Source organism: Sciurus carolinensis, chromosome 3 (genome assembly GCF_902686445.1).
Source record: "Sciurus carolinensis chromosome 3, mSciCar1.2, whole genome shotgun sequence".
Classification (NCBI taxonomy): Eukaryota; Metazoa; Chordata; class Mammalia; order Rodentia; family Sciuridae; genus Sciurus; species Sciurus carolinensis.
Genome location: NC_062215.1, coordinates 167,865,179 through 167,884,799, shown reverse-complemented (window position 1 = coordinate 167,884,799; position 19,621 = coordinate 167,865,179). Strand labels below are relative to the sequence as shown.

Below are 19,621 nucleotides of genomic sequence, written 5' to 3'. Positions count from 1 at the left end.
AAAAACAAGTTTCATACTTTGTTCTTAAAAACAACCAGCGATTTAAATGCTTTTAGGTCTTTTCACAATCTTCTTTCTTGCTCTAGGAGTCATTTCCTCCAGTTACAGATTAGTTCTGTTGGGTTTTTTGTTGTTGTTGCTCTGGGTATTTGGTTTTGTTTTGTTTTTGGTTATGATGGGGTATGACCCAGGGCCTTGCATAGGGTAGACAAGAGATCTATTATTGAGCTACTCCCCAGCTCAAAAATTAGTTTTCTTCATTGGCTGCCAATGATCTTCACTTGGTCTTAAAGATTCCACCATTATGTTAAATATAAGGACTTCCAGTTTCTAAGTCTGAAATCCAGGTAACCAATTAGACTATATTCATGTATGAAAAAAATTTTTTAAAAATTAAATTAAATTAAAAAAAAAACAATTAGAAATTAGAAATTAGAAAATGAGGGAAGAGGAGTTAGGTTAATAACTTCAGTACTTCTAACTTAGGTAACTCAGGGAATGGTGGTGACATTGAATAGGATAAGAATACATGGGAAGGAACAAGTCTGAGGGATAAGGGGAAAAGTTCTGTTTTTGACAGGCGGAATATGACATTCAGCCTGTACTTCTCTTTTGTGACTATTCCTTACCAGCTTCTGACCATCTGTTGGTAAGGAATAGTCACAAAAGAGAAGTACAGGCTGAAAATCAGAATGGGAAATATCCATGTTTAAGTGGTAGCAGAAGCTGAGAAGAACATTCAAGGAGAATATCACTAAGCATATAGCTCTGGAGAGCATCCCACTCTGAAGAGAGGGAAAGTATAGTGGAGGAGGAGAAAGGGTGGTAAGCAAGTATTTATCAAGTGTTTATGGTGTGCCAAACCCTAGCACAATTAATTTCTCTTAAACTTCATACAACCATCCTATAGTATATCTATGAGGGAGGAATTTTTATGATCATCATCCCACAGGTAAGGAACTAAGGCTGGTCAGTATTCAGTAATTGGTCCAAAGTCTCAGTTAGGAATAGTAGAACCAGGATTCTAATTGGTGACTAACTTATTGAACTCAACACTATATTGCCTTGCCTCTCAGGTAGTGATAGTAGAAAAATCCAAGGAGTCTGGAGTCAGAAAAACAAAGGAGAATTTCAAGAATGAGGGAGTGACCAACAATAGAAAATGCAGAATGAGCTTACTTTTAAATACAATTTGAAACTACCATTGTTTTGACAGTTGGGGATTGGTACTGATCCACCCAATTTTTGGTAGCTCTAGCAGACCTTCTTAGTTCCAGATGGAACCATCAATAGAAACTCAAGAAGACAAATGGATGGTGGTCCTGTTCTAAAAGTCTCATGATAATCTACTGAGAGATTAGAGTGTCCCTGGAAATTTATAGAAAAGGCGTGTAAGGTTTTGGTTAGAACAGAACCAGTCTGGGATACACAGTAAGTGAAAACAAGACCAGTTTAAGGTGAATTTTATGTTTTGTTTTGTTTTTTTGGTACCAGGGATTAAACCCAGGGGTACTTAACCACTGAGCCACATCCCTAGCTCTTTTTTATATATTTAATTAAAGACCCTGTCTCACTGAGTTGCTTAAGGCCTTGCTAAATTGCTGAGTCTGGTTTCGAACTCTCCATCCTCCTGCCTCAGCCTCTTGAGCTGCTGGGATTACAGGCATGCACTGCCCAGCCCCACAGTCAAATTTTATGATCTATCACCTGAATTGATAGACCTGGGAGATGGCCAGTTTTACTAGGTTTAATACCAAAGACAGTTTGTAGTCTTGATCACTTGGGTTGTTACCTTCAGTGTAAATATTTAGTGTTCAAATACACTTTGCATGTTTCAAATTGTTTGTACATATTTTATCCTCACAACTACCTGATGAAGTGCTATCTCCATTTTATGAATGGGGAAACTAAGGTGGGCAGTGGACAATGTTTTTGGTGAGCAAAGCATGGAACAGTACCAGTGGGTCACTTTAAAGTACCTGCTGCTCTAGTTTAAAATCTCATCCAAGCCAGATGCAGTGGTACATGCCCATAATCCCAACCACTCTGGAAGATGAGGTAGGAGAATTGCAAGTCTTAGGCCAACCTCAGCAATTTAGGGACACCCTAGGCAACTAAGAGAAATGCTGTCTTAAAAAAAAAAAAAAAAAAAAAAGGACTAGGGATGGAGCTCAGTGGTGAAGTACCCCTGAATTTAATCCCCAGTATCAAAAATAAATAAAGTAAAATGTCATCTAGAACTGTGCTACATTTTAGGTAGGTTCTATGTACAAATAATTTTATACCTGACAGCATCTCTTTCCTCATTACTACCCAAACCACAGGCAGTACAGGAAAGAGACACAATCATCTCAGCTACTTTCTGTGTGAACATTACATATTTTGTAGTCAAAAACAGTCATCTTATCTGAAGGGTTATGGAAAATAATATTCCTGCAACAAAGCCCCCAAAGAAAAATGGAGAGAGGTGTGGCTCAGGAGGGAGGGGAAACCAGCCAAGGAACAATGGGCCCTGGGGGAAAGGAGTGATACTGAATGCTGGACCCTAAACCATGACCTTCCCCATGGCTAATTAGTCCTAAGTGGAAGCACAGCAAATACCAATGGGCAAGATTTGAGTACGCATCCCTGGGAGTCTGAACTCTTATCTCCCCAGGCAACAATGAGTTTCAACCTTTTGACAACTACCCTCCTAAATTAAAGTGTTAATCTGTTCAACTAGCTCCTGACAGTCAAAACTGCATGTACACAGCTTCCCAATGATTACATCATTGTGCCCTTAAAACCAAAATTCCCTCTGTAACTGGGGGACATTTTCCCCATTCGGAAGAAGTCTTCAAAGAACAAAGGCTTCTCTGAATCCGTTGAGGTCTGCTTACCGTCCTTTTGCGCTTACATTATCCAGACTCTGATCCTATGTGGTTTCTTGGCAGTGAGAGAACTAGGTTGCTATCAGTGTCTGATCAGGCATCGAAAAGAAGTAAATAATAAAAGCAAAAACCATTAATTGCAATGTTGTAGACTATAAAGGACACAATGAAGAAGTCTCAGCACCCAGAGATAGCTGTTAATAATAATACTTTGACGTTTATTGTGCCAGCTTTTTTTTTAATTTTTATTTTTGTAGGACTAGAGATTGAACCCAGGACTTTGCCCATGCTAGGCAAGTGCTCTACCACTGAGCTACATCCCCAGGCCCAGCTGTTTTATTTTTGTTCAGTCACACACATTTACGCCTATATATTTATTTGTTATGGTACTGAGGATCTAATCCATTTTACCACTGAGCTACATTCCCAACTTTTTGAGACACAGTCTCAGTAAATTGCCCAAGCTGATCTCTAACTTAAAATCCTACTGCCCTGAGTGGCTGGGATTACAGGCAAGCACATCATCCCTGGCCACGTATGAATTTTTAAAAATGATGATGGGAACGTGACTTAGTGGTAGAGTGTTTGCCTGACATGCATGAGGGCCTGGGTTTGATCCCCAGCACTACAAAAGTAAATAAATAATAAATAAGGTACAAACAACAAGAAATACATATATACGCACACAAAACAGTATTATTGTTGTCATTGCTATTTGTGGTGCATGAAGATGAGTCCAGAGCCTTGCACATCCCTAATCCTACATTATTTTTAATCTTTGCATAATATTCCATTGCACAGAGGTATAATACTTTATTCAAACAATATTGTTGACTATTTAGATTATTTCAATAATTTCTATATTGAAAAGAAGGATATTTGTCTGATTATTTCCTTAGAAATTATTCCAAGAGTGGTATTTCAGGATCAAGGAGAATAGGTTAAAGTGTTAATTCATATTGTCAAATTGCTATTTGTATTCTCTACAGGAGTGTATAAGAGTGCTGACTTTCTAAATACTTGCCAGCATGGGGTGATGTGGTTTATTTAATTTCTGATAATCTCCTTGGGGAAAATATCTCTGCTTTCATTGTGGTTTTAAATTGCATTTCCTCTTCACATTTTGTTTATAGTTAACGATTTGCTTTTCACTTCCTTTACCTGTTTTTTCCTACTGAATTAAATATTTACAAAAAGAAAACATATCAAGTATTCTTATCATTAAAAGAAAACTTCAAATATTGAGAGAAGGGACTACTGTGTGCTTGAGGTTCTTGCCATGTATTACTGAACAAAACACAAGAATCTCTGCTGTTGTGGAATGTATGTTTTAGCAGGGAGAGACATTTATACCTAATAACTATAACGAATAGCAGGGGCAGGGATTAGACTTTTGAGAATACTCGAAGGAGCTAAGGCATGTAGCCCTATGGAGTCTGGATGCAGGAAATTTTAGGCAGAGAGAACTGATGGTCCAAAAACCTAGGGTGTTCAACAACTTGCATGAGAAAAAGAAATAAGAATGAAAAAACATGCATGGAGCTATGGTTCTTGGATAGTGTAAGCTTGAGGGTGGGTGGCCAAACAGAAGTCGGAGAAAAGAGGCCTAAGCGAGCTTTCTTGAAATTTGGCTCTCCGGCGAAATTCCCAGCCCTCTGGGGTAAAGATCAGGGTGGAGAGCCAGAGAAAATTGCATGTGGACCCGGCTGCCCAGGGTCTTTATAGGACGGAATAGGTGGGGGAAGGCTTGAGGGTTTAGGGTCTCCCTGGGGTTGGCTGGAGATTAGTGCAGTTGCAAGACCCACTGAGGTCTATCTGCAGGTGTCTGATTGGTTGTTCTTGGGCACGTAGGCAGCTTGATGCCCCTCTCTCTTTGCTTGCAGTGGGTTGCTAAGTGTCCTGCTACCTCCCATGCACTGCTTAAATCCTGACCTGACAGAGAGAAAAATTCCTAAAAGAATCTGTGAATGATGTTTGATTCTTAATAATATATTAAAAGAATGTATTTTAGAACTTGAAAAAATTCAGAATTCCATCTAAAAAATTAACATGACAAAATAGTCACAAACTCTCTTCCAAATAATGCTATAATGATTTATCTATTAGTCAGCTAATGTTATGTATGAGAACTCATAGCTTAGTTTTCTCTTTTCCATTGGAATCTTCTAACAGTTTAGCTAGACAAAGAGAAGGTGCAGAGTACCTACAATGTGTGCAATGATAAAAGCCAGAATAGATGTATTGGGGGATGTGGAAGATGGGAACAGAATGTCCCCAGGTGATCTGAGACTAGTAGGAAACTGACTAAATGAGTAGGACAACTGACCTATTTCCAGGACCAATGACTTGATGAGAACTATGCTAGTCTTGTTTTTGTTATTTGCAGTACTGGGGATGGAACCCAGGGCCTCAGGCATACCAGGCAGACACTCTATCTCTGGACTATACCCCAGGCTTATACAAAGTATTTATAAGAATTATTTCTAAATCTTATAATAATTCTCAAAAGTGTGACTACCTCTATTTTATAGAGGACACTGAAGTTCAGAGGTCTCAGAACACTTTGGAGTGCCCAGAAGACAGCAATCAGCACACACTAATTCAGGAAGTCTTTTATTCATTGAGTACTAAGCACCAATTTGGGGTAGAAAGTTGTAATGGCATTATGGGATGTTGCCAAGCTATTATGTTTTTCACTGAGGACTTCCTGTGGCCATGAAGAGAAACTAATATAGTCAAAGACTGCTTGATTAACAGGGTAGCCCAACTCCTGCCCAGCTTTTGTCCCCTCAAGTGAAGTGCCTTCACTGTACTTCACCAAAAGGATAAGGGCAGGGCTCCCCTGAGGAACTGGGGGCCTCCCAAGTTGGGTGACTGAGACAGTTTGTGTCTTACTTTCATTATCTATAAAATAGGGACAATAATGGAACCTGCCTGAGTGTGTTAGTTTCTCAGGACTGCTGAAACAAATTACCACAAACTTGTTGACCTAAAACAGAATTTTATTCATTCATTGTCCTGGAGGCCCCAAACCCAAAAGCAGTTTCACTGGCTCACAATCCAAGTGTTTATAGGGCTGCTCCATAGGCTAGGGAAGAATCCCTCCTTGCCTCTTCCTCTTTCTGGTGGCTGCTGGTATCCTTGGTTTGGGGCTGCCACACTCCAATCTCTGCCTCCCTCTTAAAAGGGTACATGTGATTACATTTATAGCCCATGTTGATAACCTAGGAAAATCTCTCCATCTCAAAATTCTTCATCTGTAGAGGCCCGATCCCATATAAAGTAACATTTACAGGCTCCTGGGATTAGAGCCCGACATCTTTGTATTCCTTCGATTACACTCAGGGTTGTTTCAAGGAGGAAATCTATTGCGGGTAGTGGGCTGAGCACAGCAACTGAGAGCAGATTAATAGCTATTAATAGGAAGCGCATTTCCTCTCCTAAGAAGAGGTCTCTAACAACACCTTGACATAAGGCCTCGGTGAGGTTCAAAGCTCAGGTACTTCACTTGTAAGGGCTCCAAAGAGATGAAAAAATAAATAAAATTAACAACATGTGTTAACAACATCCCCCGCCTCCGCATAAAAAAAAAAAAAAAAAAACAAAAAAAAAACAAAACCTTGTATTTGCACATCCTTCCCTCGGGGAAGCCTTGGATCCGCGCACCCTCCTCTCAATCCCTCGGGACAAGTTTCCGCATCTGTAGAACCCAACCCTCTCGACATCCGCCCCCTCTCTCCCCGCCTCTCTCTCTCCGCCCCTCTTTCGTCCCGCCCACTTAATTTGGCGTCCCACGTCCTAGCGCGTTAGATCCGGGACCTTGAGGTCTGTCCACTCTATAGCCTGTCAAATCCTAGCCAACTCTAGCCAATTATGTCGCCTTACCAAGGATCTAACGCATTAAACACAAGAGGTAGATTTAATCGTATTAATAGTGGCAATTTTATTCTGTTCGTGTTGGAAAAGGAAGGAAAAAATTGTTGACTGTAGACTGGCTATTTTTATGACAGCCTGCATGAGAGGCGCCGGGTCCTACGCTCCTGGGTCGCCGAGCCTCGGCCCGCTCCGCGCGCAGGCGCAGTGATCCCGACTCGCCATGCCGACTGTCAGCGTGAAGCGCGATCTGCTCTTCAAAGCTTTGGGACGGACCTACAGTGAGTGTCCGCCCGGTACCCTGGGCTCCGCGCCTTTCCTCGCAGGCTGGGACGCACTCCAAAAGGGCGACGTGGCAGCCTTGAAGCTGCCTTGCACGTTGTGGCCGTGAGGGCGGTCAGAGTCTGCAGGGGAGGGCTGCACAGCCCGGCGGCTCGGCTGCCCTGGGGTAGCTTGCGAGCGGCTCCACTGCGCTTGTGTCACCCGCACGTGCCCAGCTCTTGGTGTCATTCAGTCACGATCGGCATCAAGTGCCTTCTTCGTGCCTGCCCCGACATTGGTGCCTCAGTACAGAATAAGAGGAAACCCCGGGATTCACCCCGAGTGTAGGCATCTTAGTGCAATAAGAGGGCTGTTCCTAAGAACTGAGTTTGTGAAGGGATGGGAGGAGTTTGAGCAGAAGAGAGGGGACGGCATTCCAACCGGTCTCCGTTTTATTCGATGCTTACTGGACGGCTGTTAGTGCCAGGCAGTGTGCTGAGATTTTGGGAGTGCAGCTGTGCACGTGGCGCAGAAAGAAGGTCCACTTTCTTATTCTGATGAACAGGGCAGACAGTAATGAACCAGCACGCTGATAAAATGATTCTGGATAATGCTAAATGCTATCAGGGAAAGAAAAGAAGGTGTTGTGCTGGGAACAGCATCTGATAAGGTTGGTAGTATTAAGTTGGGACCTGAATGATAATTCTGTTGGATGGGCTTATTCTTCACGCTATACTTCATCCCATCCTCAGTTCTGAAAACACAAACCATTGAAAATAAGAGGGGAAATGTTAAGTAAATTATCTCAACTGTAAGAGTCAAAATGATATTTTCCCCAGCCGTAGTTAGCAGTTTACAAAGAGACCATAGCAAGCAATTTGTGAGACCTGTTTTACGTGGTTTTTTAAATATTAAATATCAAGGTGATAGCAAAGCTCTAATCGATTTAATAGCAGGTGCAGTTTCTTAGAATAAGAGATTAGTGTTACTGTGAAAATAAAGTTTACTTTTAAAAAACTTTTCTGAATAAACCAGGTCTGGTGGTGTATACCTGTAATCCCAGTGATTCTGGAGGCTGAGGCAGGAGGATTGCAAGTTTGAGACCACCTTTGCAATTTAGGGGCCCTAAGCAATTTAGTGAAAGCATATCTTAAACAAAACAAAACTAAACTAAAAAACCTTTCTGAAGGGGTACTTTCATCATTATTATTATTGTTGTTATTTGTGATACGGGGATTGAATGCAGGACCGCTCCACCACTGAACTACATCCTCAGCCCTTTTTATTTTTTTATTTTTGAGACAGGGTCTCTGTAAGGTGCCCGGGCTAGCCTTGAACTTTCGATCCTCCTTCCTCAGTCTCCTGAATTGCTGAAATTTCAGGCCTGTGCCATCTTACCAGGCTAAAGAAGTACTTTTAGATGTAACATACTGTGGAAGTGTTATTCTCCATAGGTTCTGTCCAAAGCCCTGGAAAGTAGAGGTAATACCCTCACACTTTGAACTTGACTCTAATTCTTTAACCACTATTTATTATATGAAATTCTTTTTTATATATCTTATACTTCTAATCCATATTCTCACTAGTAGTATGTGATATATCTGAATTGTACAAGATGGTAGGTGGCAAATACTTGTTTAAAACATCTACAATCACTTCCCAGGCAGGTCTCCATCTTGGGAAAGTAAGAAATGACTCAAGTTTTTTTTTATAACCTATTGACTACCTTCCAATTGTTTGCCATATTCTCTGCCCTCCCCATTCATTTCTCACATTGTGAGTGATTGGGTAAGCTTGATTTTTACACCCCACCCCTCCAGAGAATGTTTGTTAGTTACTGGGTCTTCAAACATTTTGATAATTAAGATTGGTGTTTTTGAGATGTATTTCAGATGAGTTAGAAATAACATTTATCACTAATTTATATTGCATTCTTTCTTGAAACTTTTTAAGTACTAGTTGGGTTGAGGTCAGAGTTTGAAAAGCATGTTTAGCAAAGCCTCTGGTTTCCAAATGATGTAGGTCCATCTTGTTTCTTTCCTTTTTCTTTCTTTTCTTTTTTCTTTTTTTTTTTTTTTTAATTCTCCTTTTTTTCTTGCTTTCTTGGATAATGTCTTATGTGTCCTTTTCCTGTACACATTCTTTCTCTTTTTTCAGTCCCTCCAGGCTTGCCTTCTCGCAGAATTCTATAGTTTCTTCTGGTTGCAAACATCCTCTTCAGGGTGTATTTTCTAGTCAAGTATGCTTCTCTCTTGGCTGTTTTGTAATGCTTAACATGTTAGCTTGTTCACCTCTAGAGTGAGAGATCTGAGAGAGCAGGTAAATGGGAGAATGCTCAAGCAGAAACCTCAGTTTTTAATAATGGCTTGGAAGTGATATACCATCCCTTTTCATATTCACTTGGTCACTATATGAGGAGGTGGGCATCATTGGAAGCCATCTTGATAGCTGATGGCTACCATTCTCTTCTGGCCCACAGTAATTCACGTTTTCCTACATGCAGAATACTTAGCCCCACAAGTGTCATCCAGTTTCAGCAGCTGCTCAAAATCCAGAATGTCATCATCTGAGGATAGCTCCTGAAGTTGTTCACTCTTGGCCCCAGAGGCTCAAGAGCCAAGTTATCTGGTTCATCTGACATATAATAGTGGGACAGGTGAAGGATGACTACTATAGACATTTCTCTTCAAAAGGGGAGAAAATGGAAGACACGGAGTCTCAGGTCTATGGCAATTCTGAAATCAAATGGTGAATGTTAGATGTTCTTGATTAGGTCTCAGGGCTTGGGATAATTCTCTCCATAACTGTGCTCTAGGCTCTTGGTTTTACCCTCTCATTGATTCTCAGAAAGCATGTGCTTCACAGATAATTAATTTTCTAAGTCTATTTCCTGCTAATAGAATTTTGAGGGTCAAAGACTTCCATTTTTCTTTTTGGCACTGGGTATTAAGTCCAGGGGTACTTTGTTGCTGAACTACATCCTCAGCACTTTTTATACTTTATTTTGAAATAGTGTCTCATTAAGTTGCTTAGGTTGTATTCATTTTGTCTCAGCCTCCCAAGTTGTTGGGATTATGGGCTTGTGTCTTTGCACCCAGCAGAAGATATTTCTAAATTTTAGCATTGTTTTACATCTGGAGAGGTTGAACTTTTTTTAGGGGGTGAGTACTAAGGACTGAAATTCAGGGTGCTTTGCCACTGAGCTACACGCCCAGCCCTTTTAAAAATAATATTTGAAAATTTTGAGACAAGATGTCTGTTTTAGTCACCTTTGTGTCACTCTGACCAAAATACTTTACGAGGACAACTTAGAGGAAATGTTTATTTTGTTTCATGGTTTCAGAGGTTCAGTCCGGGGTCTGTTGACTTCATTGCCCTGGGCCTGGGGTGAGGCAGAACATCATGGAGGATGGTATGGCAGAGGGAAGCAGCTTGGGGCATGGCACCAAGAAGCAGAGGGAGAGCTCTGCTCACTAAGGGCAAAATATAAAACCCAGAGACATGTCCCTTGTGACCTCTTCCTCCAGCCACACCCCGCCTGCCTACAGTTATCACTCAGTTAATCCATAGGCTAAGGCTTTCGTAATTGAATCATTCTAATTCTGAAAATTCTAGCATGTTAGCTTTTGGAAAACACCTCATATCTAAACCATAACAACGTCTTACATGCAACCGTCCTGCCTCTGCCTCCCAAGTAACTGGGATTACAGGTGTGCGCCACTGCCTAGTTGAGGCCGAACGTGTTAAAAATCATCAATATCCTGACTCCATTTTAACAGTCCTTCCTTTAGTTTATCCCTTCTCTCACATAAGCAGCAAGAAAAAAAATCAGGGTGCACCTTGAGCACTCATTGAAAATCTTAGTTGCATCACCCACTTGGTTAATGGTCTGCATAATTGCAGGCAAGTGTCGGTAAACTTTCGGCTTCTAAATAACCAGGATTTCCCTTCTTCTGCTTTCTAATAACACTCTCCCTTCTTTTGTGTCCTTATTCTGCTTTCTAATAACACTCTCCCTTCTTTTGTGTCCTTATTGCCTTCTGATCAATAGCATTTCAAAGGCTCTTAGTTTTCGTTTACAGTACTCAAGGCCTGCATCTGGTTCCAAAGCTCTACATAGTTATGGTTTTTGTTATGAAAGCACTGCACCTCCAGGGAGGTGTGTGTTAATAATGCATTGCTACCTGATATTTACCCAACACTAGTGAGTGTGAGACAACACACCTCATTATTATTATTATTTTTTTTTTTTTTTTTTTTTTTGGGTGCTGGGGATCGAACCCAGGGCCTTGTGCTTGCAAGGCAAGCACTCTACCAACTGAGTTATCTCCCCAGCCCCAACACACCTCATTATTTCACACAGTTTCCGAGAGGCAAGAATCAGAGTGGCTTAGCTAGGCCGTTCTGGCCCTGGATCTCTTCAGCTTGCAGTCAAGGTGTCACACGGAGCTGCGTTTGTCTCAAGGTTTAGCTGAACTGGAGAATCTGCTTCCATACTTCCATTGCATCAGACCTAAGTTCACACAAGGGCATGAACACCAGGAGGCAGAATTGTGGGGGGCCATCTTGGAGGCTGGTTACCTCTCTTACTACCTACACTAGTTAATGAGGACTCCACCCTTTGTTCCCTAAAACCTGAGATCTGGGAGTCATCCTGGACTCTCTTTGCTTGCTCACTGTTTCACCTGCCTTCAGTCAACCGTTGAGCCTTTCAGATTTTGCCTGTTAGCATTTCTCATAATCATTCCTTCCTCCTCATGCTTGTGCTCTTGGGGAGACACCCTGCTACAATTGCCCTCTACCCTTCCACCCGATTTTAAAATGCAGATCTAGGGCTGGGGATGTAGCTCAGTGGTAGAATGCTTGCCCAGCATGTGAGTCTCAGAGTTCAGTCCCCATCACTGGAGAAAGAAAAAGCAAATCTAATTATGTTTTTGCCCAGCTGAAAAAAATCCTTCAGTGTAACTGCTATTGCTTGCAGGTAGGACAGAGAGCAAATCCCTTGGTATGTCATGAGTTGTACTCTTTCTCCTTGTTCTGTTTCTCTCTTTTTAAAAATATCAGTTCATGTTTAATAGTTAAACAACATTAATTTCCAATATACAAATTAACTAGCCATTAAACAAATTACAAAAATGTTACAAGTAAGATGTTAAGAAGATGCACACAAGACTTTTTTTGAAAGCAATGGTAAAAAATAGTGGTTGATTGTCCATATGTTCTCTAGAAGTATTATACAAATTCTTGCATATTAAGATGCATTTTTGGCTATCCTTTCAGACATACCCATCTATTCCCCAATTTTCCTGAATGTCCATTGATTAACCAACAAATATTTATTGAGTGCATATTTAACATAGACTGTTTTTGGTGCTGCTGATTAGAGGTAAGCAAAGTAGACTGGGTTCCCATAGTTTTGGGGCTTATGACTTCATCATTTAAACATGACCCTGCTCACATTTACAATATCTGACCCCTGCCCAGACTTTCAGAGGTGGAATGCTGGATTTAAGCTACAGATTCAGATTTCTATAAATGTGTCTCAGATACTAATATCAGAATTAGACTGGTAGCAATACCAAAGATTTTGCTGCTTTGGGACAAAATATCCAGAAAGAACTAAAATTCTGATTTTTAAAACAAAATTAGGTCAGACACAAGAACTTCAGAAGGGATAACCTTCTGAGAAGCTCAGAGAATGAAAACATTTTTTTTTTTAAAACAATACACAGTAGAACTGCCACAGCACCTGAACCCTCCATAAATATACTGTAGAAATTAACTGAACACATGGACACGTTCTCTACATCTCTGGTTTCTTTTGGAAATTCTTATCATCTGTTTCTTAGTTTTTATTCTTTTGTAAATTCTTTGCTATCTCTGCTGGCCTCCTTCTATTCCTCAGTGTGCTGGAAGCATGGCCCTGACCCAGAGGGCCAGACAGCACAGCTAAAGGGACATTGACCTGTGGTTTTTCTTTCCTCATTTTGCTTGAAAAGGGATCTGACTTCTTTTTTTTTTTTTTTGGTGCTGGGGATCGAACCCAGGGCCTTGTAGCTTACAAGGCAAGCACTCTACCGACTGAGCTATCTCCCCAGCCCCTAAGGATCTGACTTCTTTTGATGTAACATCCACTTTCTTAGCTTACTTCTTCACCAGCAAAATCAAACACCTGGGTAACTTTAACTTTTTCAGCTCTTTAGGTGTTTCTAGTTCTTTTTGACCAGCAGTTTACTTGAACTCATCTCTTCAATGTCCTCTGCTATCTTAACTGTGTACTCCAGGGCAATTCTAATTTTGGTCCCATGTCATTGAGGAAGCTGGCCCAGACGGAGCTCATCCTTTTTGCTTGCATGCTCTGACCCAGTACACTTCTGATTTCTTTGCTACATCAAGAGGTAGGAAGGATAGTAGAACAAATCAAACATTATTACCCTATGTACATATATAACTATATGACTGGTGGGATTCTACATCATGCACAACCAGAAGAATGAGAAATTATACTCCATTATATATTATGTATCAAAGTGCATTCTACTGTCACATAAAACTAATTAAAAGTAGTAATGACAAGAGTTGTATTTTATTTATCTTTGTAACTTTGCATCTAAGTGTCTGGCATATAATAATTGTTCAGTAAATATTTATTAAGTTGAAGTTCAGTGTCTGGATCAGATTATTTTTTTTTTCCCCTTCCTGGTGTTGGCAGTTAAATTTAGGACACAGCACATTTGCTAAGCATACATTCTCCCACTGAGCTCCACATCTGTCCCCTATTCAGGAATCTTAAGACAGCTTTTCACTGGAATATACTAGTAATGATAGTTTGTGTTCAATTTTTGATAATGTGAAAACTCTGGAAATACTGTATCAGGTGTCAAAGCAAAGTGGAATAAGAAAAGAAACAATGTAGATACACTGTGTTTCAGGATACTATGCCAGCTCCATTATCTGCCTGATGACATTTAAATCTTTGTAACAGTTCCACACTAAAAATGACAATAAAAGGCCACTTTATGGGTGAGATGTTGGTAAAGTTTTACAAAGGGTACCAAGAAAATTTATAAAAGGTACAAAGCTCCCAGAGCTAGTAAGTGGGATAATCAGCATTCAAAACCCTGATTGACTTGGCTGCAAAGCCAAGTGTCTGATGGCCTCAAAGAATTTTAAATGATAGCTGGGCTTATGTGACATTCTATTGTGTAGGATCTGCGATTTGAGCCTGCCTTATATTTGATCTCTATTTAGCAGGTTGTTTTTTCCCCTGTGTCTTTGCACACTTCCCAACACTGGTAACCTAATCCTGTACTTGAGCAATTAGTCCTGTAATAGTTTAGTGTGTATGTGTTTTTGTTTTTTTGTTTTTGTTTTTACAAAACTTGTTTGTTGTTCAAATGGTGATATGTAATGCTTGATATTTAGTATGCTCAATATAAGATAATTATTAATAAAATACAATTTATAGACCATTTTCATTGTGCCAAACAAATTAAAATTAATGGTCTCTTTTTTTTTCCCTCCCAGCTAATGAAGAATTTGATGAACTATGTTTTGAATTTGGTCTGGAACTTGATGAAATTGTATGTATTACTTACTTTTCAGATATTCTGAATATGAGCTCATTTTCCAGAGGTTGCTTATCTTTGTTACCTAATAGTCAGACTGTGATGATTCATCTGTGGGCTGTGATGTTTTCTGTGTTCAGGGGAAATTAATTTGTCTCTCTAGTTCTCCTATTTTAGATTCCGTGGGCCTTCTTTTTATTTGTGAAGTAAGGGGTTTAGATTATATCATCTTGGTACATCCTTCTTGCTTTCAAATATATGTGGTCTTGGGTTTATATAAGATTTTTGTCAGGTAGCACTGATGAACTCAGTCTTTGCATATGGTCTTTTGATAAAATAAGATACTATAAATGAAAGATTTAAGAGGTGTGTGTGTGTTTTGCAAAAGAATTAGGACATTTTTAATTCAGATACTTCGTTTATCGGGTACTGTATTATGGTGGTTTGAATTAGTCATATGGTGGCTGTGAGAGGACATCATGTGAAACAAGTCTTTATGTTAATAGAAAACCATCATTTTTTTTAAAGCAATTTATTGGTGGTGGAAATTTTGGGAATTCTTGTTAAGTGGAATTTCCAAAAAAAGGGTAACAGTAGCAATTGGATATAACTTACAATCATTTTGATTGAAAAATTTGTATTTGAAGTTCTCTGCTATAGTAGTCATGGGGAATAGAAATCCATTCTCTATACAGTGTGGTAATTAAGGTACTCTAAGCTTTGCCACTGCATTAAAAATTACCATCCTGTGATTTTCCTCCTCCTCCTCTTGGTTGCCTTTGTTTTGCTGCCTTTACAGTATATGTTTACTGTCACTGGATTGTGCCTATTGTTTTCTAATTATTACCAAAGCTTCTGATGATCATATTTTTTTTCCTGATGATGTTTTTGTTTGCTTTTACATTATCAGTCAGCCTCACATTCCTGCTAGGCTTGGGTGCCCACAGGATTTAACTCTTGGATTTTTGTTTTTTTGTTTTTTGCAGTGCTAGGGATCAGACCCTCATGTATGCTAGGCAAATGCTTTACCACAAAATTACACCCTCAACTCAGGATTTAGATTTGGAATCTTTGTCTTATAAGAAGTTGTATTCTTTTTTTTCCCCCTCCCTTCTCAGTACTGGGGATTGAACCCAGGGGTACTATGAGCTACATCCTCAGCCCTTTTAATTTTTAATTTTGAGACAGGGTCTTGCTAAGTTGCTGAGGTGGCCTAGAACTTGCGATCTTTTTGCTTCAGTTTCCAGAGTTACTGGGATTACAGGTGTGCCCCACTGCACCCAACTAGAAGTTGTTTTTATTTGGTGATTCATCTTCACTTTCCTTCTTTGACACTTTTGTTATTGCTCCATGTTCTTGGTGGTGTCTTCATGTTTTTTTAGATGGAGATGGCAAACTTTTTCTATAAAGGTCCAGATAATAAATAATTTACGCTTTGGAGGTTATATTATCTCATTTGTAACTCAGCTATTGTATTGTGTGACAACAGATAATATTTAAATGAATCGATCTGTCTGTCTTCCAGTAAAATTTTATTTGCCAAAGCAGGTGCCAGATAGGAGTTGACTATTGTTTGCTGACCCTTACTGTAGGTGGATTTGTGCTGTTATGGAGTGACTGAGGATGCTACATGTCTGAACTGAATAAGAATTTGAGTGTTTTTTTGTCTGCTCTGATTATAATATTTAATATTTTCATTTTTTTTGTTGCAGATATAATAAACCCATTTTTGTTATAGAGAAGAATGTGCATAATGTAGTTTTATTTACTTTTTCACTTCTTTTTGGCTTGTTTTAGACGTCTGAAAAGGAAATAATAAGTAAAGAACAAGGTAATGTAAAGGCAGAGGGGGCCTCGGATGTTGTTCTTTACAAAATCGATGTCCCTGCCAATAGATATGATCTCCTGTGTCTGGAAGGATTGGTTCGAGGACTTCAGGTCTTCAAAGAAAGGTAAATAAAATGTTCATTACATACTTAGTTAGGGTTCTGGGCCTCTTTTCTCTTTTCTTCCCCTATCCTTGTCAGCAATCATGTTTAAATCTCAAGAAACAATGTATGAGTGAACACCTTTAGGTCCCCATAAAAGGAAGATTGGAGGATCAGATTCATGAAGATTGTAGCCATTTGAAAATTGACCTGAGTCAGGGAATACTCATTTGGGGAATGCATTTGAAAATTGGGATTAATGAGTTTATGGCTTCTTAAAAAAGACTCCACAGGTTTGTGTGATTTCCCCTGCCAACTGATCTTTTTGGAAGTGGTAGTTCCTTGGATTTGTTAACATTAAGAGGAAAAGGAGAGGTGATAGTTTTCCAGTGATAGAAAACTTGCTACTTTTAGGTGTCCAGTGGCCTTTGCGGATAACTTCATGTGTTAGAAAGTTTGTTAGTTTTTGTTTTCTTGTTCTTAGTATTTGACTTGCTATAATTCATCTCTTTGCCTTAATTCTTTTGATTTTTGTAAACATTCTTTTTATTTATAAGCATAGAATGTAATCAATTTATCAAATGTTTTCACTAATCATCAGTAACTTTGTTTTGCTATTTTTTTAGGATAAAAGCTCCAGTATATAAACGTGTAATGCCTAATGGAGAAATTCAAAAATTGATTGTCACAGAAGAGGTAAAAGAATAAATTCTTGGCTGGGACTGTGTAGCTCAGTGGTAGAGTGCTTGCCTTGAACACGGCAGGCATTGTTCAATCCTCAGCATCACATTAAAAAAATAATGATAAATACAGATATAAAATATAAAAAAAAAAATTCTTATTTTTTCTTTAAAAAAAAAATCTCTTCTGTGTGTTTAAGGTGGGGAGGACAAAGTAATAAATCTGACTCTTCTGTCAAATGTGATTTTCTGTGATCATTTGGATGTGTTTTTAGCCTGTAGCTCTTAAAAATTATCAACTTATTACTAAGAAACAAAAAAGAACAAAGTACCTGTTTTCCATAAATAGTTTTGGAAAATATCCAAATGCTTATATGGAAAGCATTTGCAAGCTAGCATTGCTGCTCAGTGGTAGAGTGCTTGCTTATTAGCATGCACAGGGCTCAGGGTTTCATGCCCAGCACTGCAGTCAATCAATAAACTGGTTTGAGATACGTTAAAATTATGATATATTAACAAAAATTTTAAAGATAAAGTATGGGAGGATTATCTTGGTAAAAATATGAACTGTGAGCAAATTATTTTCATTTTTATTTATTTATTTATTTTGTACTGGGTGTTAAACCCAGGGATGTTTAACAGAATCAAGTCAGGGTCTTGCCAAGTTGCTTAGGGCTTTGCTAAGTAGCTGAGGCTGACCTTGAACTTGTGATTCTTCTGCCTCAAGTTTCTGAGTTCCTGGAATTTCAGACTTGTGTCTCCATGCCCGGCTGAGCAAATTATTTTAAAAACCAATTTTTTCTCAATTATTTAGTAAGTTTTAAAAATCTCACTGAAATGTAAATTCTGTGAGACTAGTAATTTTGTCTCTTGCTTACCACTTTATTTTGTTACTATTGATTGGCAAATTAATACACTTTTTTGAATCAGAATTTTGCATTGTTAGAAGTGTGCAGCTACCTTTCTATTATAAGATATTATTACAAAGAAAAGCCTTAATATTTACTATCTCTAATGGTATTTTTAATTTCAGACAGCTAAAGTACGCCCTTTTGCAGTAGCAGCCGTTCTCCGGAATATTAAGTTTACTAAAGATCGATATGACAGCTTCATTGAACTTCAAGAGAAATTACATCAGAATATTTGCAGGTTTTTCGTTTTGTCTTGTTTCCTCTTTGCTTTTTCCTCTGTCCTGCTCCTGTCCTTCCCATCCTTTTTTTGTTTCCTTTCTCCCTCTTTTTCCTTCTACCTTTTCTCCCTCTATCCATCTCCTTTTCTTCCTCTTGCATTTCTAAACTAATGGTATATGAGAGCTTACCTTTGCTTTACCAGACAGATTTGTTACTGTTTATAAATGATATATGTATGGAGAAATAATCAGTAAATTTTGAATGCTATTTAGAGAAGAATTAATCTAGTCATAGAAATTTTCTAGTTTTGTCATTCAAAGCATTAATGGATTATACTGCTAAGTGTACTCCATGGTAAAGTATGGTCTAACATTTTCTTTTTTAATGAACTGATTTTTTTTTCCTCTTTTTTTTATTTGTTCTTTCTAGTTATACATGATAATGGAGTGTATTTTGACATACATACATGTAGTATAACTCATTCTAATTATGATCCTATTCTTGTGGTTGTACATGATGTGGAGTTTCACTGGTGTGTTATTCATATATGAATATGGATATGTCTGATTCATTCCACTTTCCTAGTTGATATAGCGTTTTAAAAGTGGAAAAAAAGAATTTGACTTGATCTCACTTTTTGAATAAATATAATTATGAATTGACAGATAAAACTTGAGTTTAGGACCCAGTGGCATAACGTGTACCTAGCATGTGCAAGGCCCTGGATTCATTCTCTAGCACTGCATTAATTAATTAATTAAAAGACTTGTTTAAATGACATGATTGTACTTATTCTTTCTCTACATTACTGTATATCATTTCCTGCACAACTTTCTTCAATTAAGTGATATTCAAACCCTTAAAGGTCTGGGAAGATAAGAATGGGAGTACTTGAAGTAATTTCAGTATTTCAAAAATTCTAGTGAAAACTGTATATTTATTGATAATGAGAAACCCCAAACTTGAGCTAACATATCGTTTCCTTGTGTTAGTTCTGAATAAGTTATATCATGTTGATTGAAAGATTTTGACAGTTATACATGCTTCTAGACTATGTCTTTGTAGGTGAGATGAATGTCTTGTAGGCAGCTTATTGCTGAGTCTTATTTTGTCTACTCAGCCATTCTGTGTCTTAATTGGAGACCAAGACCATTTACATCCAGGGTTATTATTGAAAAGTATGTCATCATCCCTGTCATTTTGTTGATGTTCTTCAGGTTTGATTTTTCTTCCTATCTTGTCTTTGAGGTTTGATGGTTTGTTCCTTTGACGATGTTCGATTTTTTTTTTTCTATTTCTTTTTTGTGTGTC

The 19,621-nt window shown here is 38.6% G+C and overlaps 1 protein-coding gene across 2 annotated transcripts in view; it reads left to right on the top strand.

Annotated features, from left to right (window-relative positions):
- The first annotated feature begins 6,933 nt into the window (after positions 1–6,933).
- The window catches only part of Farsb (phenylalanyl-tRNA synthetase subunit beta), a 64,528-nt gene continuing 51,840 nt past the window's right edge, over positions 6,934–19,621 (top strand). The window contains exons 1-6 of one of the 2 annotated variants that reach the window (XM_047545801.1): positions 6,987–7,024; positions 8,310–8,486; positions 14,532–14,587; positions 16,370–16,524; positions 17,127–17,196; positions 18,214–18,329. In XM_047545801.1, the coding sequence (XP_047401757.1) occupies positions 17,155–17,196; positions 18,214–18,329 (158 nt within the window). In that variant the 5' untranslated portion in view covers positions 6,987–7,024; positions 8,310–8,486; positions 14,532–14,587; positions 16,370–16,524; positions 17,127–17,154. Of the gene's footprint in view, positions 7,025–8,309; positions 8,487–14,531; positions 14,588–16,369; positions 16,525–17,126; positions 17,197–18,213; positions 18,330–19,621 lie in introns of both variants that reach the window. The other variant, XM_047545800.1, reaches the window with a different exon arrangement.